Source organism: Panthera onca, chromosome A3 (assembly GCF_046562875.1).
Source record: "Panthera onca isolate mPanOnc1 chromosome A3, mPanOnc1 haplotype 2, whole genome shotgun sequence".
NCBI classification, from domain to species: Eukaryota; Metazoa; Chordata; class Mammalia; order Carnivora; family Felidae; genus Panthera; species Panthera onca.
Window position 1 is genome coordinate 119,354,420 of NC_138341.1, and position 23,156 is coordinate 119,377,575.

At 52.2% G+C, this 23,156-nt stretch overlaps 1 protein-coding gene across 1 annotated transcript; it reads left to right on the plus strand.

Moving 5' to 3' along the window:
* Positions 1-1,059: 1,059 nt before the first annotated feature.
* Positions 1,060-21,832, plus strand: SACK1D (scaffolding CK1 anchoring protein D). Its single transcript, XM_060617612.3, has 4 exons — positions 1,060-1,592; positions 12,774-12,941; positions 17,168-17,292; positions 20,403-21,832. The coding sequence occupies exons 1-4, from the start codon at positions 1,116-1,118 to the stop codon at positions 21,391-21,393; spliced, it is 1,761 nt and encodes a 586-aa protein (XP_060473595.2). The 5' UTR covers positions 1,060-1,115; the 3' UTR covers positions 21,394-21,832.
* Positions 21,833-23,156: the final 1,324 nt, after the last annotated feature.

Sequence of the window (23,156 nt, forward strand, 5' to 3'; positions counted from 1 at the left end):
AAAAAAAAAGATGAAAAATACTCCAATATCAGTATGCTGAGAGGAATGAAGCAGTAAAAGAAGGGAAACTGGTGATCCGGGAAAGAGCATTGCTGTAGGGATAAGGTTACTAGCAGAGGGGGTGGGAGCTAATGCCCCAGTGGAAGGATTGGTGTTAGGCTCAGGGACAGTTCATTGGTAGTTAACAGAAGGCCCAGAAGTGGGCGGAGATGTAGACGGGTAGGTAGATGTGATGGCAGCATGTGGTTCTCTCTGGTTGCTTCTATTTTCTCAGTGAAATACGAAGCAAACGCTAAGAGTAAGAACGAAAGGAAAAGGTAGGGTGACTGAGGGAAATGTAGGCTAGCAGTCAATCTTCAGGATCCACTTGAGACTGTGAATTTAAGGCACCGACAGCTTGGTTGCGTAGTCTTTCCCCCAGGACCGTAGGGCTGCCCAGGTGCGGGGGAAAGTAGGTGAAGAGTGGGGTTTAACCAGGGTTGGGATTTTGCCAGGGCAATAACTTGATGGGCCGAGAAAAGGAAAAGCTACCTGAAGGTGTAATCAAAGCCAGTATTTTTTGAACGGGTTTACGAATGATTTAAATGCAGGGGATTACGGAGACAGGACTGGTCAGTCACGCCCAAGCCCGGAGTGAGAGCCCGGGAGCAGCGCGGCCAGCAGGGGGCGCGCTAGGATGGAGGGGGCCGGACTCTCAGGCTTCAGTTTGGGATCCGCTACCTGCGCCGCGGCCGGGTCACTGGGGCTCGTTACTCCCTCTCTCTAGCTGACCCTTAAGAGCTCGGCTACCCGCAGGCCCGGAGCAGGAGCAACTCATCAGCGCAGCCGTGGAGCCGCCACGTTGAAACCCCACGGAGCGACCCCAGAGTTTGGACTCGGTCGCCGCCGGCAGCCAATGCGGAGGCGCGGGGCGGGGCCGGGCCGCGGAGCAGCCAATAGCACATCAGGGGGAGGGGCCGTGGTGGCGTTCGCAGCGCCTGGATTCCGCCGTTAGAGGTGGCAGCCAATGAGAGGGCCGGGACGCGGGCCGGTTAGATTCAAAGGTGCGTATAAAGCTGCCGGCACGCCCGCGCTCGGCCGACTCTGCAGCGGTCCTGTTCTGTCCGGTCTTCGCAATGGCTCTGCGCCTCGAGGGTCCGGACGAGCTGCCCGCCGCCTGCCTGTCGCCGTGCGGGCCGCCCAACCCGGCCGAGCTGTACAGCGAGGCGCGGCGCCTGGCGCTCGAGGAGCTGGTGGCGGGCGGCCCCTGTGCCTTCGAGGCCTTCCTGCGAAGAGAGCGCCTGGGCCGCTTCCTGAACCCGGACGAGGTGCGCGCCATCCTGCGGGCGGCCCAGAGGCCCGGTCAGGAGGGCGCGGCGGCGGGGGCCGAGGACTCCTTCGGCTCGTCGCACGACTGCTCGTCCGGCACCTACTTCCCCGAGCAGTCGGACCTGGAGCCGCCGCTGCTGGAGCTCGGCTGGCCGGCCTTCTACCAGGGCGCCTACCGCGGCGCCACGCGCGTCGAGGCGCACTTCCAGACCCGCGGCGCGGGCGCCGGCGGCCCCTACGGCTGCAAGGACGCGCTGCGCCAGCAGCTCCGCTCCGCGCGGGAGGTGAGCGCCCCGGCTCGGGGCCCGGGGCGGACGGGAGGCCCTCGGAAGAATGGAGCGCGGGGCCGGGTGGTCCCGGGGGCCCCGACTCGCCCCTTCTGCGTGGCTTCGCTCGGATCACTGATCACTCGGCCGCTCGTTGTGTCAGGGACGTGGGGGGAAGCCGCAGTCCTCAAGGAGGAGCATTGTGGCCGAGGTCCAACTCCTGACATTCACATCCCCTGGGGGAGGGGACCAGAAATACTTCTAGTTCCACATTTTAGTTAAAACCAAACGAGAGTGCTAATTTTCCTGGCTGCCAGCCAACACTGGATCCCATCTCCTAAGAAGTAAGTGCGTTACCTAGGGAAAAATTCCAGAAAGATTGTACCCAGAGACAACTTTGGGGCTTAGAAGTCTGTTAATTGCTAGTCACCGCCGCGTGTCTTATCTTGTAGAAAGCCAGTACATTCCAGTGGTAAACTGAGAATCCTGCTTCTTTCCGTCCTGCCATTGACCAGAGAAATTGCTCTCTCTCTCTCTTTTTAATGCTTATTTATGTGTGTGTGTGTGTGTGTGTGTGTGTGTGTGTGAGAGAGAGAGAGAGAGAGAGAGAGAGACAGCGACAGCGAGTTGGGGGAGAGGCAGAGAGGGAGACAACAGAATTCGAAGCAGGCTGCGCCGGCTCTGAGCTGCCGGCACAGAGCCTGATGGGGCTGGAACCCTCCAACCGGGAGATCATGGACCTGAGCGGAAGTCAGACACCCAACCTCCCGAGCCACCCAGGGCGCCCCAGGAAATTGCTCTTTCTGTGAATGAGACGGGCAGATACCCCTGCTTTGGGTCATCTCTCTTCCCAGTGGGTTTTGGTGCTGTTGTCTTGACTCTTAGAATGGGTGGGGTGGGAAATCTCGACTGCAGCAGGGTGCTGGGTACCTAGGGGTCTGCGAGAACGTAGCACCACGTGAGTGGGGTCGGACACCCTAGTCTAGAGCCGTAGTTAGCTGCCACCTTGCTTGCTGACTGGCATAGTGCCCATCTTCCTAGCGGCCGCCTGTGCCAGGAACATGGCAGGTGAAGCCCCAGGCCATGGTTACATTCAGGAGGGCTGGTACCTGAGTGTGTCTGTGGCTTATGATATCTGCATCATTCTGGAGGAAACAGTCAAGCCCAGGAACAAGCCCAGATTCTCACCAGTGTTCTTGATGCTGCCTGTTCCTTTCCTGCTGGTGGGGTTGCAGTGGGTAGAGGGTAGTGTGGGCTAGGGCTTTGCTTTTGGGGGGGTAGGTGCAGGCTCCAGCTACGCTGGTATCAGCCGTGCAGTGCTTTGGGTGTGCTGACGGTCCTTTTGATGGAGCAGACACTCGAGAAGAGTAAGAGGATGGAAAAAGGCCTGATGGTGGGGTGCATTTCCAGGCTTGCCTCCAGGAGGGAATTTGGGCACTTGCAACTTGAGAAAAGCAATGAATAGGTCTCCATGAAAGAGAGGAGAATTGCCCTAATCTCTTGCCCAGCTCCATTTCTTAGTGGTAGTGAAGGGATTCTGGAGCTAAGGCCAGAGGGAAAGCTGCCTGTCGACTCATGTGCTGGCCTTAGAAAGGGCTCGAGGCTGGCCCTCAGCCACCCTTTTGTCCTGGGGGCATTCTGTAATACTGGCATTCCAGGGTAGAATGTCCTGCCCTGTTCTGTGCCCCAGTCCAGCCACACACTCACATCTTTGAGATGCTGTATTTGGAACCTGGGCGATTTTAATGGTGAAAGGTGGTACATTACCTTTAGATCTGATTAATATTTTCAGTGTCTCTGCCGGATGCCAAATTGCTTGCTCATTTGGCACCTACCACGTATTGGATGCTGTGCCAGGGGCTAGGGGCCGCAGGTGAAGGGCATGATGCTTGCCGGACACTTGAGAGTTGACAGTCTGCTGGTGGAATGGGTGGGGAGGTGGCTACAGATAGAGACGTTGGAGGAAGAAAGAAAGCAAGCCTCAGGAGAGGTGGTGACCTTGGATCTGGGTCCAGGAGGATGCGTGGGACTTGCCAGGCCAGAGGGTAGAGACTGGCCCAGAAGTGTGAAAGGACCTGGCATGTTTGGAGGCAGCCAAGTTCCTCACAGCTTGAACAATGAGTAGGCAGTGTTAGTGGTAGAAGAGGAGGCTGAAGGGGAGGCTGGAGCCGTGCTTTGCCCGCTAAAGAGCACTGGGGAGCCATTGAAGGTTTTGAAGGAGGAGCATGATCAAATTGGCGTTCCTGAGCAGTCATTCTGGTGGGAGCACAAGGGAGCCCGGGTTAGAGAGGGCCGAGGCTGGTGTGTGGGGTGCCTGTAAGGAGGATGCCATAGGGATCTAGTGACCAGAAGAGGGTGTGTGCTAAGGCAGTGCTGGGGAGTTGGGCAGGGGAAGTTTTAATGGCAGGACTCGGTCATTCGTTGGCCTGGGAGGGAACAGGAGAATGAGCAAGGCCAAGGAGAACACGGGAGAGGCAGGGTTGGGGAGGACAGAGGTTTTTTTTTTTAGCTTGGTGGGCAGTGAAGCTACCAAATTAGGAGGAAGAACAAGGCCGAGAGTGGGGACCCGGAGACGGGTTGGATTTGAGACATGCTAACCTTGAGGCCTCATCCCCTTTACTTTAAAGAATACGATAATGCTCTGCGAAGCAGGTAGTCCCGAGGTAGGTGCAGTTATCCCCACTCCGCAGGTGATGGAGCTGAGGCACGGAGAAGTTAAGTTGCCCCGAGGTCACATAGCTGGGGAAAGACAGAGCCAGGACTCCCAACTGAAGTACGGCGGCCCTCAGCCCCCGACAGTCCCAGCGCTCGGCCTGGTGCCGTGCAAGGATTAGGCGCTGTCTCCGTCCTCAGGTGGACAGGGCCTTATGGGGGTGATATCATAGGGAGCTCACCGGGTGGCCCCACCAGAGCTGCGGCTCGGGGTAGAGTTGCGCCTTGTGTGCACAGGAGTGGCTGCGTCACTCCGGCTGCGTCCTTTGAAGTTCAGTCCCTGTGACAGCAAGGACGCTGACGATGCCGGTCCCGGGCTGTCTCAGGATGAGATGAAAAGCTGTTACGCATCTGTATCCTGATGGTATGCTTGAGCCCTTGCAGTGGGTCAATTTCTGTGCTGCACCCTTTACCTGGATTCTCCCATTGAACCCTCCCACTGTTAGGAGGAGGCCACAGGTAAGAAGAGACCAGGCCCAGAGAGGTTAAGATCACAGAGGTAGCCCGTCTGCCTAGCTCCCAAGCCCATGCTCGCAATCTCTTCTCCCCGTGGATTCCCTGGCATGAGAGAGGATTGGCACCTTGGCAGTTTTCAGCGACAGGCTGAAGGTTTTTAACAGTTTCTGAAGATTGGGACTTTTTATTTCCTCCTTGCATATCCTATAAACAGGAAAACGACTAGGACAGGACGAATACTTCCTGTCCGTTTCGGGAAGAAGACTGGAGTGGTCAGGATACAGGCCCAAGAAACCGGGGTCACCTGGGAAACGGCGGTGTCTAATCCTAGCTTTGCAGCCTGGACGGAGGGTTTTCGGACAGGTTTCATCCTCACCTGGGACCTGGGCCGCATGCAGGGTGTCTGGCAGGGAGAGGAGAGGCGGGGCAGAAGTGACAAAATGGTCTGAGCGATTCCGCCTGCCTTTCCAGCGAGTTCTTGTCCCAGAGTAGGTGTGACCGGGGCTGGGAGTCTGCCAGGCCCTCCACTGGCTCAGTTTCCGAGCGCCTTTCAAAGCGTGGGCATCCTGCCACGTGAGTGAGGGACAGCGTTGAAAAGACACATGATGTATGTGCAGCCTGGCTTCTGAATGCAGGCTGACTGCTGACCTGGTCGAGCTCCACCAAAGCTGGAGGAAATACTGACTGCTTTGGACCCGAGAGCCAAGATGTTGGCTTCCCAAGGGAATTCTAGAATAATTTTGAACCGAACAGGATTTTTCCCTGACACACCTACTCTGGAACCTTTCCCTACATTACTGAATTTGTCGAGGAGACATTTTTTTCTTTGCCTCTGCTGCCCTGTGAATCAGCGTGTGGCTGGGCCCCACCTCCCCAGGGGTCAGGTGGGAGTGGAGACCTTCCCTGGACGTGCTGCGTGCCCCCACTGGTGATGGGTTTCTGTGCTGGCCCTTGGGGTATCTCTGGGTTTTGAATGGGAGTTCATGGGCAGAGCCCATTCTGGAGGTTCCACACTCCTCAGGCATCCTTCTTACCAGTGGCCTGTGTTCCAGAGAGACACCTGCGCTATGACGCGCCCTGGGGCATCCATTTGATAACCTGAGCATTGGGAGAAGCGTCACTGTGTTGACGAAGAGTCCTGCCAGGAGTGGCTGCTGAGAAATCTGGCCGAGGCCCCTTATGTGCGTGTGGATGTATCCGAACTAAGGTGCTCCTGGTCTTGTTTAACGCTCCTCTGAGTTTCAGTAGAACCTGTGCAGTGTGATCAGCTCCTGCTCCGGATGCCCCAGTCAGCCCGGGGCGGGCTTTCTCAGCATCACTCTGCCGTGGATGTTTTGGACCAGATCACGCTCTGTCTTGGAGGGCTGTCCTGTGCCTGGGGTGCCCAGCAGCCTCCCCGGGCCCCGCCCACCAGATGCCAGAAGCACCATCCCCGGCCAAGAGTCATGATGTTCAAAAAAGTCTCCCAAGGGGGGTTGGGGAGGATAGGGAGCTATTGCTTAAAGGTTATAGAGTTTCTGTTTGGGGTGATGAAAACCTCTTGGAAACAGATAGTGGTGATGATCGCACAATGCGGTGAACGTAATTCATGCCCCTGAAAATACACTTGAAAATGATGAAGGTGGCAGATTTATTATCTATTTTACCACAATTTAAAGAAATTGCCAGATGTCCCCTGGGGAAGAAAATTGTCCCTGGTTGAGAGCGCTGGCCTAGAAAGCCTGTCTGATGCACAACTTTAGGCTGTGCCTCACCAGACAGGGTGGCTGCTTTTTATCTCTTCCTTTTGGTTTTATGAGTCAGGTGAAGGATTTTGGAATTGTTAGCCACTTCATTTCTTTCTTTTTATTTATTTTTTATTTTTTTTAAGGTTACTTATTTTGAGAGAGAGAGAGAGAGCATGAGCAGGGGAGGAGGAAGAGGAAGAAGAGAGAGAGAGGGAGAGAGAGATTCCCAAGCAGGCTCTGCACTGTCAGTGCACAGCCCAATGTGGGGCTCAAACTCACGAACCGTGAGATCACGACCTGAGTGGAAACCAAAAGTCAGCTTAACCCATTAGGCCACCCAGGTGCCCCTATTTTTTATTTTATATTTTTTCAAGTAGGCTCCGCGCCCAGTGTGGAGCCCAGTGTGGGGCTTGAAATCGTGACCCTGAGATCAAGACCTGAGTTGAGATCAAGAGTCAGACACTTAACTGACTGAGTCACCCAGGTGCCCCTCTTTTTTTTTTTTTTTTTTTAAATTACGGTAAAATACACGCAAGTCGATTTGCCATTTTAACCATTAACTGGGCTTGAGCACATTCACATCGTGTATCTGTCTGTACCATCTGTCTGCAGAATGGTTTCGTGTTCCCTGACTGAAGCTCTGCCCCCGTGGAACAGCCACTCCCACTCCCTCCTGCTCTCGGTCCCGTAGCCACCTTCTCTGTCGGCCGGTTCCTTCCTTCACTGTTTCCAGCTGGCGTCCATCAGGCAGCAGGGAAGCCACAGGATCATCCGGATTCCTTTACAGATACAGGATTATCCGGATTCCTTTACAGATACAGGATCCGTTCGCTCGCCAAAAAAGTACTGGGTATGCGGGCTTTCTAAAGACACTGATGCAAATGATATAGCCTCTGGAGGGGAATTTGACCATATGCAGCAACACTTCAGTTGTATTTACGCATCAGCCTAGCAACTCCACGTGTGTGTGTCTATCCCAAAGAGAACACTGGCAAAAACACGCATAGACGCGTGTAGCAGGCTGTTTGCGGCACTACTTACCATAGCAGGAGGCTGGGGGAGCTGAGATGTCCTTCAGTAGAACGGATGCGTCCCCAGAGTGGAGTCCCCTGCGGCTCTGAGAAAGCAGTGACTAAGTGTCTAGGGCCGCACCGATCAGTGAAGTCACCGTTAGCCACCAGTGGCAATTTCAATTTATGTGCATTCAAATGAAATATGAAAAACTCAGTTCCTCTGCCTCACTAGCTATATTTCAGGTGTTCAGTCTCCACCGGTGGCTAGCAGCTGCTGTGTGGATGGCACAGACCTAGCACGTTTCCTTCCTCTCAGAAGCTTGCATTGATGAGCACTGCTCTAGAACAGCGTGCATCACATTCTGCCTTGTAATCTACAGGGGGATGTGAACACACACACACACACACACACACACACACACACGTACATAATACACATTCTTGTTTATAGCAAACAAGTATGTACATACATGGGCCTCAGGCAGCCTTCTTTATATTCAAGAAAATGGAAGATGAACCAAAAATGGATTGAAATGATTGTAATGCAGAAGGAGGAAGGGAAAGGAGAAAAAGGGAAGGGACAAGGACGGAAGCTAGGTGTCTCTGAAAGCACCCTGTTTTGTAAATCGGACGTCGGAGCCAGGTAAATGTTTTACGTAATTATCAATAACTCAGAATGATAGCCCCCTAAGTCCCCCAAGCCCCTCTGGATGCTTTTTCTTTCTGAAAGCCCAGCGGGCATGCGTACTTCACGCTGGGACACGACGGCAGCCACGTGGCTGCCACCGTGGCCCGCGAGCAATTGGCGTGCCTTCCCGCCTCCCGGGAGAGCCGCTGTGCCAGGCTGCAGACGGAGGCCACGCCAGCACCTTAGTCCGGCACTTGAATGGTTAATCGTACACTGACAGCCCATGAAACCGAGAGAGACCAACTCGCACAGGCAAGGTTAGGGTCGACCGTGGACATTTGCTTTGTTTCTAACTCCGGAAGATAATGCCAAGTTAACTTAAAAATTTTTTAAGACATTTCAAGGAGATCGTTTCTGTTCTATTTAAAACCTGTAATGAATGGGGAGAAAAGAGGTCTCTTGTTTTTGAGCGAGACCATCTCCAGAAGAGTAGGTGGGAGAGCACGGGGGACCTGGAGGAAATGGGTTTGAGAGCCATGTGGTCCGCGCGAAGAATCCAGTTGCCGGGCTGGCATTGGCCACCCGCCCCCCCCCCCCGGGCAGGTTGACGCGTCATTGAATGTGCGCAGACCTCTGGCAGAATTCCAAGCGTGTTGCACACGTGTCCTTGCTTTGTGGCCGTGGGCGGGAAGGGAGGGAGACCGTGGCGGACTTGGGGCTAAGACACACAGGCTGCCGTGTGAGGGCTTCCTGTGTGCCAGGAGCCATCAGGTGCCCTCTCTGGACTGAACCCGCTGCAGCCGCTACCGGATCGGCAGTAGTATTTGCAGGCGACAGGAGGCAGCGACACTTAGGTACCGCGCCAGCGGGCACGGGGTGCTCGAAAGCGGAGGAGCTGGCTTCCGCGTCAGGTCCGCCTCTACGGCCTGTGCTCCCAAGGTTTCCCGATTTAGTCCGTTCTGGGTTATTCGGCGGGACCGCCTGCAGAGGGAAGGTGCCCATGTGCTACAGCACTCCACACTTCCTGAACGTTCGTTCTGTGAGCTGTTTCGTGTTATTAGTAATCCTCCTCCGACGGGCTCCATCCCATGTCCTTTGCGAAATATTCCACTGGTCCCTTCAGGATGTATTCCAAGCTCTGTCCCTTGAACACTGAACCTCAGGCTTGTTTGGAATAATATTTAACCCTCTTCTAATAGGTGGCTCTAGAGTCGCTCAGGCCGGGGTTGAGACTCCAGCTCCTGCATTCGTTTAAGAATATCCCTACGAACGAGTAACCTAGCCCCTCCAAGCTTTATTTTCCTCATCCGTAAATCGGAGATAACAATTACTGGTGTTTTGAAATCTCTAGATCTCTCTTTAGAGCTTTTGTGCAAGAAAGCAGATGGAAAAGCTCCCAGGTCACGTGAAAAATGAACGTGAATAGAGTGTCTGCTTGTCCCCAATACACAATAGCGCAGTGGTTGCTACTGTGTAACTGTGTGTGTCACTCGATCCCTTGGTTTAAATCATCAAGTAGTAGTTGCAGTGACTGTGGCGGTGGTGGGGGGCACCTGTGAGGATGGTGTGGGGCTTGACACAGTCACGGCTGCTCTAGATGTGGCTGGAGATGTGCAGGAACTATGGGGTACCGGGCGGTAGACCAGCCAGCCGGGCTTCTGGCGGCTAGATGTTTCCTCCTGTAATGACTGATTTGCACAGAGTTGCAGATGGGGGTTGACCTGGAACAGACTCTCAAAAGTCACCTCTTGCAGAGCTTTCTAGCCCTAAGAGATCGGGCAGGCTCTTGGCGGCACAGGCTGGGGTAGGCAGTGCCCACAGTGGCCGTGTGGGGGCTTGATGGGCACAGGATGCCCGCTTTCCAGATGCGTCTCTCCTTTGTCCATCCCGCATGATATCTCAGGGAGTGACAGCAGGGACCGGTTCCAAGTCTGGGCATCCTTGCAGGGCCCAGAGACCTGTAGCAGGAGCCCCAGCACCTGGCAGACAGGTCCGGCCTTGGAAAGCAGACACTTGGCTGGCCAGCGAATGAGTCCAGGCCATTGCTGAGCTCAGTGAGGAGACTGTCCCTTGAGAGATTGGAGAAGCCCCAGGTCTCATTGAGTCTGCAGGACGTGGTTGCATGGGGCTGGAATGGGGAGAGTACAGGAAAGCGGGGTGGGGTCTTGAAGGAGGGAAGGTCTTCGTGCTCATTGCTTTCCTGCGCAGGGCTGTGCCTCCGTCGCAAACCTTTCAAGAGTCCCGCTCTAGTAAGAGAGGGAGGGAATGTTGGGTCCAGGGGGAAGTTAGGGAGGGAAGCACTTGCACCCACCTTCTTAACACCTCGCGTCCCGATCCAGTTATTTTCAACACCCACAGGAAAGGCTGGGGCTTTAACACCAAATAATGAAACCAATGACAAATTAGAGACTTACTCACCACCTAACAAAGGTGGCGTTTGTATTGTTTGGTTCAGTGGTGAATCAAAGCCCAGTTTGGCAGGCCCTGCTCCTGGGTCCCTGCCTCCAGCAACCCTCCAGCCCTCTCTAAGCCAGCCAGCTGGGCGGGGTTTTCTGTCCCTCCCACGGGGAGTCTGGGTGCACGTCCATGCGCCGCCTCTGTCCCCCATTGGCCTGGGTTTCTTGAGGACAGGGACGGACCCTGGATGTGTCTTCCTCCAGCTTTCTCTCGTGAGCTCTGCGCTCATTCCTACACGAGTGTGTTCAAAACCTCTGTGGAGGTGTCACCGCCTGGTTTTACCGCCTGGCTCACCCGTCTGTCTCTCAGTCCTGTCCCGCTGCTCCCCATCACGCACACTCTCCGTTCCGGCCACACTGGCCCCTGCCCCATCATTCCCTGCCTCTTCTGCCGCCACGTGGCTTCAAGACCCTCCCCTTCACTTCTCCCCTGTCAAGACTGCGCCCTTCTTCGTGACTCAGCTCAAAGGCCCTCCCCGCCAGGAATCCTTCTCTGCTCTTGTAAACATTTGAGGGCCTGGAGCGGGTCTACCGCAGCTTGACCATCTCCTTCCCACCTCCAAGTTCCCGTGATGTGATCGCCTCGTCCAGTGTGTATCATTCGGCCTCCCTGCGTGCGTGTCTTCCCTTTGCGGACAAGTCCGGCGTCTGTCACATTCTGTAGAGCCGTCTTTTCTGCCTGGCCCAGGCTTCGGCCTGCCATAGACTCTGAAGAGGCGCCGGCCGCAAAATGGAACGCCCGTCTCATGCCCGAGCTAAGCCCTTTCTGTCTTTGTCCCCTGCGATCCCGACAGCAGCCCCTTACATAGATGCTGTTACTGTCCATCTCTTCCAGAGAAAGAAACTGAGGCTCCGCAGCATGCCTCGGGTCACATGGTGGTGAGCTGCAGAGCTGACATCTGTGACCAGGCCTCTCTGCCTTTTGCCCACGATGCTGTGTGACCTGGGGGTGGATACAACTCCAAATAAGATGCATAAAAGCACATGGGAGCCCGTGAACTTCTCGAGATGCCACCAGTTCAGAAAAATCACGTGTCTGGGGGGTTGAGGCAAACCCTTCCCCGGGGAATACCTCGACAGCTGGGGCTTCATCAACACTGGGGAGGGGCAGGGATAAGTAGCCAGAGAGAAATGGATCTTCCCAGACTCCTCATAGCAGTGACTTCCCGGGAGTTGGCCTTTCAAGGTCTCTCCAAGGTCGCCTCCTGGTAGGCGAGACTTGGGGTGTTGGAGACAGACCACGGGATCTCCTGTTTGTCTCCGTTTGCTTCTTGAACACCCACGTCCTTGAGGGGTCATGACTGTCGGGTACTGTCTTGAGTCCTCTAGGGTCACAGAGATGAGTCTATCCCATTCCAGGGCCTCCGTCCCCATAGAGGAAGTGAGACCCATAAATAAATTACCTTAGTGTTCGAAAAGGAGTTAACGTGGTCCTAAGAGACACTAGTTTTCACTGTTGAAGTGAGGAGGAGGGAGACCCCCTTCCGGCCCAGGCTGCTGCAAACCGTGGCCCAGGGAGCCGTGGCCTTAGCTCGGGGCCCCAGCTCTGGCTTGGTGTGCAGAGACTTGTACTGAGTCTGCACATTCTGACACCCCACAGCCTTGGAGGGATTTCGCTGAGGGCCCCACTCTTAAACTTGCAAAGGGTGTAATGAGAGGCTTGGCGGCTGGAGCGATGCCTCCCCGTGGTGAGCTGTCTGGACTGGCGAAGGGAACCCGCGAACAGATACTTGAGGGGATTTTGTACCTTGTGCTTCCTGTAACGTAGTCATTCAGTTCTGACCACATGCCTATTTTGCAGACGCAGGACCAGACCTTGGGAACGACTGTAATTTGCTTAGGGCCGCATGGCTGAGGCATCTCGGAACTGTAGTCTGATGCCGAGTGTGGAAGGTTGAGCAGCAGGCATGAATGGAGTGCTGCCGGGGAGAAAAAAGGACTGGTCCGAGGAAGCGTGGAGGACAGTGGCTAGGAGGCGATCGGGAGGGTCAGCTGGGCCAAATCCAGATGTGGCCTGAGTGTCTTTGGAGAAGGAGGTGTCTGCGGTTGGGGGCAAACCGATGGTGCAGAAGGAGAAGGGAGGAAGGATCCCGTAGGGTGGGGATCCTTTCCCGGCTCGGAGAGGGGCTCCAGAGTCTCGACGGTGCACCATAAGCTGGTGTTCCCGTGAGCCGACAGCTTGCTCTTCCCTCTGCCTCACGCCATAGGTGATTGCAGTGGTGATGGATGTTTTCACGGACATCGACATCTTCAGGGACCTACAGGAAATATGTCGGAAACAGGGAGTCGCTGTCTACATCCTCCTGGACCAGGCTCTGCTCTCGCAGTTTTTGGATATGTGCATGGACCTGAAAGTGCATCCTGAAAAGGAGAAGGTTTGTGTTCCATGTTTCCAGTTTCTCCTTAATCAGCAGTAAGACTGAGCCTCTGTAACCTACATGATCTACATGATGGTGCAGGGTGGGGCGGGGGTTGGATCCCCATGACACGAGAGGCAGCGGAGGCTGTGGCCAAAGCCATTTGTCTGCAATCTCGCAGAAAAGAAACCACAGAGCCAGGTTTCAAACCTTGGCCTCCCCTGAACAGCTGGGAGCTCGGCTGTTGGCCGCACGGGGCTGCCTTGGAGGCGCTGCTTTTGACAGTAGCGCCGGCCCGGCCACCGCTGACGGAGCCCCTGCTCCGTCCTTGGCACTGTCCTGGGCTCCTGACAAGTGTTAGGCAACTCCGTCGTCACCGCAGCCCTGCCGGGTAAGTACCTGTTTCAGGGCAGACGTGGTGGCACAGAGAGCCCGGGGTCTGCCGCTGGAAAGGAGCGGGGGTGTGCCTCCCTCGCAGTGGGCCTGCCTCCAGCCCCGTGTTCCTGATCACCGTCACATGCTGCCTCTCCGTTCTCGCTGCTGTAAAATTAGGCTTTTCACGTCCTTTGCTCTGAGCATGACAGTAATTCAAACTGAAGTCTTTAAATGTACGGTTACATAACTCAGCCAGCTTGTTCTCTGTAGCAGAAAGAGGCAAGCGGCATCGTCGTATTTGTTATTCATCTTTTTCAATTAAGCAGCTTAATGTGAGCTGTGAGCTTTGGAACTTAATTCATCCACTTGGCTCATCACCTATGTGAGCACCTTCTCTGAGCCACTTAACTGTTCCAGGCGCTGGAAATAAAGCAGTCAGCAAACCGAACAATGCATTTGGGCTTCGGTGCTATAGGCTGCTTGCAGAGTGGACATCAGCGCACCCCCCCCCCCCCGTTGTCAAGTAATTTGGTTTACAAAATTTGGCTATTCGACTTCCCCCACAGAGTTCTTGGTGGTTGTTTTCCTGAATGGGGAAACCGAGGATTAGGTTGTTGCTAACTTATCACGGCTGCTACAAAGCCAATTCCTGGCGGAGGTAGAATCGGAGCTTGGAGCCAGGATGAAATGAGCCAGCCGTGTGACCCGCACTTGGTTAAAGTACGAGGTCAGGGGGACCCAAGGCAAATGCATGTCAGGCGTGGAAAAGCACGCAGACATTCAGCCTGTGACTGCTTTTACACAGAGCCAGGGGAAGCGATGGAAGATGTGCTGTTTGACTCTGAGGCTCTCTCTGCAACGAGGGCTGTGTGCCAGCAGCAGGAGAATCACAGAGTGGCTCTGGCCACAGCTCTGATCGTGAGATTGGCTTAGAGACGATACAGTTATCCAATCCAGCATTATTTGCCGACTCACTTGCACAGTGTTGACTGTTGCCTCGAGGAGGAGTCGAAAGGAAGTCTGTACCTTTGGCCTCAGCAGTTCTTGTAGTGTCTTTTTTTTTTTAAAGATTTTAGTTTTTTTAAGTAATCTCTGCACCCAACACGGGGCTCGAACTCATAACCCTGAGACGAAGAGTCGCATGCTCTACTGACGGAGCCAGCCAGGCGCCCCAATTTTTGTAGTGCCTTGACTTCTTCCTAGAGCAGCACCGTCTTCCCTGGTGGCTTCTCTCACCAGGACGTGTCTGTTGGTGAGTCTGTACCCTCCCCCAGTGGGGGCTGACATCTGCCACACCCTCGCTCTGTGGCTGGTTCTGGACGCTGGGTGTCCTGTCTGTAGGCACTTGGTCACGTGTTTGTGCGTAGGCCCTCAAAAGCGCTTTGACTGCAGTCACAGAGGCCTGTACGACATTTGGGTAAGCACCGACGGAAAAGATGCAGAAAATTACACCTAAATGTGCCCACAGTGACATTTTTGAATGCCTGCTATTATATGTGGATCCTTTGAAACCTGGGTCAGGAATCGGTATCTCCTCCAGCAACCCCCTGCCCCACCTGCTCCGGGGGCACCTCTATGGAAGGTCCTAGTTTCTTTGTTTGTTTGTTTAATTTTATTTTGAAATAATGGGATTTTCAAAGGAATTAGCGATAAGGAGTTCCTGAATACTCTTTGCCCAAATTATCTAAATGTTAACGTCTTATAAACCTCTGTGTAAATTTCAAAATTGAGAAATCAATTTGATATAATACCATAATCTACAGACCTTCTAAGTCTCACTGATCATTCCACGAATGCCCTTTTTCTTATTCAGGATCCAACCCAGGACCGAATCTTGCATTAGTTGTCCTATCTCCTTAGCATCTTCTCATTTGGAGCTGCTCCTCTGTCTTTGTCTTTTAGGGTGTTGGTGCTTTGGAAGAACATTAGCCAGTTTTCTGTAGGATTTGGGTTTGTCTGATGCTTCCTCATGGCTCAATTCAGATCATGTTTTGGTAAGACCACGGAAGTGATGTTATGTCATGCCATGGTGTTTTTGTTTTGTCTTATGTTTTTATTTTAAAGGAACAGTAGGTTCAGGGCGCCTGGGTGGCTCAGTCGGTTGAGTGTCCGACTTCGGCTCAGGTCATGATCTCGCGGTTTGTGAGTTCGAGCCTCGCGTCGGGCTCTGCTGACAGCTCAGAGCCTGGATCCTGCTTTGGATTCTGTGTCTCCTTCTCTCTCTACCCTCCCCGCTCATGCTCCGTCTCTCTCTCAATTCTTTTTTTTTTTTTTTTTTTTAATAAAAAGGGAACAATAGATTCACAGAAGTTGCAAAGGTCATACATAGAGGTTTCCATGTGTCCCTCACCCGGTTTCCCCAATGGTTACATCCTATGTGACTTCTAGTACAAAATCACAGCCTGGAATCTGGGGTTGGCACAACATGTGTTGACAGTTCTATGCCATTTTATCACATGTGTGCACCTAAGGAACCCCCCCCCCCCCCCCCCCCCCCCCCCCCGCCATCAAGATCCAGAACTGTCCCACCACTGTCGGGATACAGGACTATTCTATCACCACAACCATCTCCTTGCTCCCATTATGGTCCCATCTGCTCTCCTCTCTGTGCCCTCCTCCTTGTTTTTAACCCCTGGAAACCAGTAAATTTATTCCCCATCTCTATAATTTTGTCATCTAGAGAACATTCTATAAATGGAATCATATAGTATATGACCTATTGAGATTGGCTTTTTTCATTCTGCATAAGGCGCTTGAGATCCATCCAAATTATTGTATCAATTGTTCTTTTCTGCTGCTAAGGAGTGTCATGTGGTGTGGTTGTGCCACAGTTTAACTGTTCACCCGCTGAAGGACTTTAGGATAGTTTCCAGTTTCTTACTATGATGAATAAAGTTGCTGTGAGTGTTTGTGCACAGGTTTTTGTGTGGATGTAGGTTTTCACTTCTCTCGATGATGTCATACCTTGTTTTTTGAATCACGCATTACTTTTCTCTCCCTTAGTCCCTAAAGGTAAGGAACATGCCTGATACCTCTATTGTCTCAAGGCTCAGCACACGGTAGGGACTTTCTTTGCTTATGGAATGAATGAGAGAATCAAACAAAAATCTTAAGCATTTAATTTGAATTGTGTCAGGTTTCTAAAGGCATAAAGCTGACGCTGTACTGATTTGTTCCAAATAACGCAGATCGTCTTAGTGTTTTACATACCATCGGATATACATTTATGCGGGTCATTTTCCAAGGATGATTACGCACTGTGGGGCCCCAGCGTATTACCGGAGTACCTTTTTGATAAATTCGTAGGAGATGTGACATTGTTGGTGAAGCCACATGTGATGTGTGTGTGTCCGCCTCAGAAGTCCCGTGTTAGAGAAGGCTCGTCCTGTTCCCCATACTGAGGATGGCATGGGGGTAAGTGAGGGTGGGCTGTTAGTCATTACTGATGCAGTCAAATAAGAGAGTAGGAGAAATATCAGCTTAGCTCCCTTAAGCCTTCATTTTATAAAATGACATTTATTATTAGTGTGTTTTCTTTGCTGATCTTACCCCCCACATTCTGTTTCAATGTCATTTCTTGGATTCTGGCGTGTCAAAGAACGAGTGGCTCTTCTTTGAGAGCGCATGTACCTGTGAACCAAGAGTCTCACAAGTCCGTGTGAGAACAGGGCACACGAGAAGACGGACCAAGTGAAGTGACATTCGTCGAGTCCCGAGAACCGCTGGCTAGTGTGCGTGTGTGCCATTACCGAAGGGGACGGGGGACCGCTCCTTTGCCACCTAGTGCGTCTTTTCGGGAACTGTAGCCCAAGCCCTCTGTCGTTTGCTCACTGGCCTGTGTTTCTTTTTCCCCTGTTCCCTGCCGACAGCTGATGACCGTCCGGACTATTACCGGAAACACTTACTATGCGAGGTCGGGGACTAAGATAGTTGGGCAGGTTCACGAGAAGTTCACACTGATTGATGGCATTCGCGTGGCTACAGGCTCCTATAGGTAAGTCTCTAGCCTGCCCGTGCTTGTGACTCTGAACTTCGCAGTGGGTGCATGCTAGATAAAGGAAAAGCTGCTTTTCCTCTCAACGTGAGCCTCCATGGCTGGGTGTTCTGGTAGGTGTGCATCTGTGCGCGTGAGGACGTCAGTCCGAGCGGCCTTTTGCAGGAGGTGGTTGGGGTGCGGGTCGCCTCCCCTGCCCTGGGGGGCCACGAAACTAAGGCGTGGATGTTGAACCTTGCCTGGAGCCTCTGCCAAGGCCTGCGGTGGCCAAACTGGGGTTACCGGTGACAGGAGCAGTCTCAATTCCTGTTCCTTGGTCCCCCCCGCCCCTTGTCCCTGTTCACTTGCAGGTAAGGGTCATCACAGGTCTCAGCGTCAGTGTGGAGGGCAGAGCCGAAGCTGTTACCTTATGCTTAAATCCTTCACCTTCCTTCAAGCCTTATAACTTAGTGCTTTAGTCTAGAAAGTACTGATCCAGGTTTCTAGCCCCAATTTTGAAGTCTTAACTTGGCAGTGGTATCTTACGGTAGAGTGTCGTCGAATAGAGGGTGCAGATGATTGGATCATTGATTTTCACGAATCTCCAGAAGTTAAGATGCAGCGTGTTTACTTACGTGGCTCCAATGGCAGTGTGTCTGTGCATTCGATCGTCTGACGGTGTGCGTGAGGCATGTCTTGAGTTTAAAAAAGAAAAACTCATTTTTGGAGAAACGCCCATTCCCGAGTGATGATTGTGTCAGCCCTGGCAGATGTGCAAAAGGTTGTGGAAGCTGAGGGGGTCAGATCAAGAAACTCTTGGTGCCTTTCTTTTCAGACAGTACCATCATTGCTCAGAACAAAATTCACACTTCCTTGAGACTTCCTTTCATAAGACGTTTATAAATAACAGGAGGAGACTAGATTTTCACCCGAAGCAAGCTTTATCTGCGTATACAAACTTAGTCCCAAATGGTTTTTGGCCATCCTGAAATATCAAATATAAAAATTACCCTCTGCAAATGAGATATGCTACCATTGAGGATGATGATGATGATAGGTTTTTTTTTTTTTAAGTCTATTTATTTATGTTGAGTGAGTGAGAGAGAGACAGAGAGACAGAGAGAGAGATTGAGTGGGGGGAGGGGCAGAGAAAGAGGGAGACAGAATCCCAAGCAGGCTCCGCATTGTCCGCATGGAGCTTGATGCAGGGCTCGAACTCACAAACCATGAGATCGTGACTTGAGATGAACCCAAGAGCTGGTTAACCGACTGAGTCACCCAGATGCCCCGAGGATTATAGCTTCTATTTGTTGACGGTATTTTATACTCCTGGTGTTGGATAGGTGTCTTGTTTGCATGATCTCATTGAAGGTTTTCAGAATCTTTCTTCTGGGGCTTTGAAGGCAGCTCTCAAGGTAGAGACAGAGCTGACACTATGTTTCATGATCTCTCATTTAAAACATCCTATTCCTTTTTAAAAAATTTTTTAATGCTTATTATTTATTTTTGAGAGAGAGGGAGACGGAGTGCAAGCGGGGGAGGGGTAGAGAGAGGGAGTTACAGAATGCGAAGCAGGCTCCAGGCTCTGAGCTGTCAGCACAGAGCCTGACACGGGGCTCGAACCCATAGACAGCGAGATCACGACCTGAGCTGAAGTCAGGCTAAAGTCGGATGCTTAACCGACTGAGCCACCCAGGCGCCCATAAAGCATCCTATTCCTGATACAAACTTCTTTATCAGTGGGGTGATCGGGAGTGTAGAAAGCTAGCTCAAACTACTTTATGCAGAATAGAATTTATTGAGTTCCATAACTTGGGAGTGTAGAAAGGTGCAGTTGGTTTTCAGTTCATCTTGACCTGGAGGGCACACATTGATCAGAATATTGTCTCCTGGTCCTGCTTTTTTTCTAGTTGATCTTTATTCTCAGTCACGCTCTCCCTTTGAAGGCAAGGTCCAGGCTTACTTACATAGCCTTTAGTATCTCTCCCAAAGAGAGAGACTTTCTTTCTGCCTGCACTGGCATCAGTCCTTGAAGAATTACTTGGTCCTAGCTAGGTCACGTGCCCATCCTGGGTAGGTCCCTGACCCAAGTGGGTGGCATACTCTGGTCAGCCTGGGTCATATGTCCACCCATTGTGATTGCAGGAAGTGCCTAAGAAGAAGGCTGGGGTGGATGGGGTTCTATTACTAGAGGAAGAAGGATGCCTGACAGGCAGGGCACATGGCCACTAATCAGCTGGGGGAATGTGGGGAATGGGGGAATGTGCTACTGTCCCCCATTGAAAATGGCAGCACTGGCAGCACCTGGGTGGCTCGGTTAAGTGTCTGACTTTGGCTCAGGTCATGATCTCACTGTTTGTGAGTCTGAGCCTCGCGTCAGGCTCGCTGCTGTCAGCACAGAACCCACTTCGAATCCTCTGCCTCCCTCTCTCTCTGCCCCTCCCCCGTTTGCTCTTTCTCTCTCAAAAATAAATAAATAAACATTAAAAAAAAAGAAAAAAGAAGGGGCACCTGGGTGGCTCATTTGGTTGAGCTTTCAACTTCAGCTCAGGTCACGATCTCATGGTTCATGAGTTCAAGCCCCACGTTGTGCTCCGTGCTGGCAGTGCAGACCCTGCTTTGCATTCTGTCTCTGCCCTTCCCCTGCTTGCACTTTCTCTCTCAAAATAAATAAAAATCTTAAAAAAGAAAGGAAGAAAATGGCAGCATGGGATCAGGTAGTAAGGAGCACTGCACTAACAGTCCTTACGTCCTGGGGTCTAGTCTGCAGTCTAGACCAGCTTCCTGCTGGGACATCACTAGCTAGTTTCATCACTTCTAAAATCAGGGTGCTTGCCTAAATCTTTTTGAAGCCCCTTCTAGTTTGTAGAAATGCTGAGGCTGTGGATGTCTAAGTCTCAGTGTGTTGGTTAAACAGTTGGCCTTTTTCTTTCTGTTACCGCATACATACGTTATGTATGGGGTTGGGGTGTTGAATTTACACCGAATGGTGGGTATGCTGTCACCAGAGTTGTGACTCCTGGAGCAGGATATCTAGGCTTTATTGTTCATTTTGACAGTGAGTAAACTAAGAGTGCTCATGCTTACCAGCTTCTGTTTGTTTGTTTGTTTGTTTGTTTTTAATCCTTAAGTTTTACGTGGACAGATGGCAAATTAAATAGCAGTAACTTGGTCATTCTGTCTGGCCAAGTGGTTGAACACTTTGATCTGGAGTTCCGAATCCTGTACGCACAGTCGAAGCCCATCAGCTCCAAGCTGCTGTCTGACTTCCAGATCAGCGGCAAGTTTGACCATCTAGTCGACAGTAAACCCCTGTCTAAGGAGCTCACGTTGGGCGGCCTGCTGCGCCTGCGGCTGTCTCGGCTCTCGAGCACCCCCAAGAAGGCTGAGCTGGGGTGTGAGGCCCCCGCTGAGGGCAGGGCAGAGGCCAGGCACCAGAACTGCGAGTCCTCCACCGTCGGCGATGAGGACGATGTCATCAGCTGCCAGGACAGACCACAGGGCGGGAGGAGGACGACCGATGCGGCCACCCAGACGGAGCCAGGAGAGGAGGTTCCAGCAGTGAGCACGAGCGACGCGGGGACACAAGCCAGCGTCACCACGGCATGTGCCGGGACCCAGACCGCGGTCACCAACAGGGTCGCGAGCTCCCAAGCTGTGGTTCGGTCCACGTCGGCCACCACCCAGACTGACGTGGACGAGAATGTTCTCTTTTCTCAGGGCACCCAGTCTAAAGAAGGGTCACCAGTGTCCAGGATGTCTGTGTCCAGATCTCCCAGTTTGAGGTCCTCCTCCTCTCTGTCTTCCCAGGGCTCTGTGGCGAGCTCCCTGGGCTCCCAGACGTCCAGCAGAGCCCCTGACTTTGTCCCCGCTGGACACGCCAAGTACTGGGGCGCCCCCCACTTGGATCTGTGCTTGCGAGACTCCTTTAGGAACTTGAATCAAGAGCGCCAGTTTCACTTTGCTGGTATCCGGTCCCGGCTCAACCACATGCTGGCCATGCTCTCCAGGAGAACATTCCTTGCTGAGAACTACCTCGGTTTTCACTCCGGAAACGTTACCAGAGCATCAGTGAATCTCCTGGCTGTGAGAGACACCGCGCTGTATCCCTCCTACCAATGACCGCTCGGCGTTCGGCACCTCCTGGTTCCATCAGGCGCGCGGTGCTGGTCCACCGAGCACCCTGCTTTACAGTTTGTTCACCTGACCTTTGGTCCCCCCGTTCTTCCCTGAATTCCATAAACTGCACATTATTTTATGTGCTTTTATCCTGTTCTTGTTATGTATAAACCAGGTGTTGGTTTTATGGTCGAAACACTATGGGTACAATTTCTTTGCACGACTTTAACTGATATCTCTTAAAGAGAGTGTTTGGGGTTCTCAGGTTCATTCAGGTAAGAGATAAAATGTGTGCTGTGTTTTTTTAGATTTGTGTGCTCTTCTGTTTTAGAGATTTGAACACTAGGTCTTATCAAAATCCTGTTTAGAAAAAACTGTCTTATTGTCTGTCTCTTCTTCAGGTATCTGTGTTCTTAGGATTAAATAAATACAACCAACTTTTGTTTGGTGATGGCTTGAGTGTTATTTTTCCCCGCTCTTTTCTTTTTAACCCTAGGTGTGTGTCACAAGTAAACGCACATAACAGCTATTTCTGCAGAATTTTTTAATAGAGTTGGGGAGGGGAAGAAGTAGATGACCCAGATTGTTAAGAGAAAATACCCACTTAAAAGTTAGAAGACCTAAAGTCAGTTTCAGGGTCATGCCTTCCTCAGGGATAGGAATGTTGGCGTTACTATCCGTATAGTTTGAATGAGGGAACTTGCCAGGACCTGCAGGTCTTTTCATGTGCTCTGCTTGTCTTTTCTTGAAAGAAAAAGCTTGAGCCCTTTAGACAAGGACCTTGGTTCTTTGCTTCTCTGCCAAAGGCGGCCTTAGTGTGCATTCCCGGATTCATCCCTGATATTAACTCTAGTGGCCCCATGGGCCCAATTTCATCAGATGGGTGTACTGACATTGATTTAGCAATCTAATATCCTGGAGTAGGGGCAGAAGAGGACACTGACAATTATCCCAGATTGCTAGTTCGGTGGCAGGCGATGCAACTGGTTTCTACACCCTGCTAATCAGGATTGGTATGGCTGTGGAATCCTGTTTTTGTCCAGTCTCATTCGTGTGGCCAGACAAGAGGAAGAGAATTCAGAGGTGGCTTCCTCCTTCTGATTCGGTCAAAGCAGCAGAGATCTGTAATAAGGGAGGGCGTTGTCTGCCACGTCGGCACGTTGCCGATGCAGCCGGTCATGAGCGCGCCTGCAGGTTTTCATGTGTGCACCAGGCCTCCCTTACGGTCACCAGGTTATTTGCTGGATTCGTGCCTTAATCTGGGCCGTGAAGCCAGCCAGACAACTGGTTCCCATCTGACTGTAAACAACTCAGGCCCAAGCCTCACACAGACATAGTGCTGGTTGAAACCATTTGCAGATGGAGAGAATTTCCTATATGCTGTCTCTGACCCTCGCAACCAAGTCGTGGCTGGACAGCTGTTATTCCCAATAAACAGGCAAAGGAACTGAAGCTCAGGTAAAGTGGCGTATTCTAGGTCACAAGGCTGATAAAGGCAACGAACACAGGTTTTCAGATTCTGAGTCTGGTACTTGGTTGTACGACTGTCTGTCTGCAGGGAGCGTAGAGGCATTACAGGGTGTACCTTGGGAAATGCAGTTAATACCCTGATGAGTTCAGAGTTAAAATTTAACCTGAGTAACAAATGTAGGCACATTTGAAATTTCAACTCCGTGTGTTCTAAGGAACTGCTGATAGGCGTTCGTAAAAAAGGCTGTGCATCGGGATAATTGATGATAACTGAGTTTGGGAATTGATGGATCAAA

Coding starts and splice junctions, on each gene's coding strand:
- SACK1D (XM_060617612.3), top strand. CDS start 1,116: ATGGCTCTGCGCCTCGAGGGTCCGGACGAGCTGCCCGCCGCCTGCCTG. Junction 1,593..12,773: donor AGCTCCGCTCCGCGCGGGAG/GTGAGCGCCCCG, acceptor CTCACGCCATAG/GTGATTGCAGTGGTGATGGA. Junction 12,942..17,167: donor TGCATCCTGAAAAGGAGAAG/GTTTGTGTTCCA, acceptor CCCTGCCGACAG/CTGATGACCGTCCGGACTAT.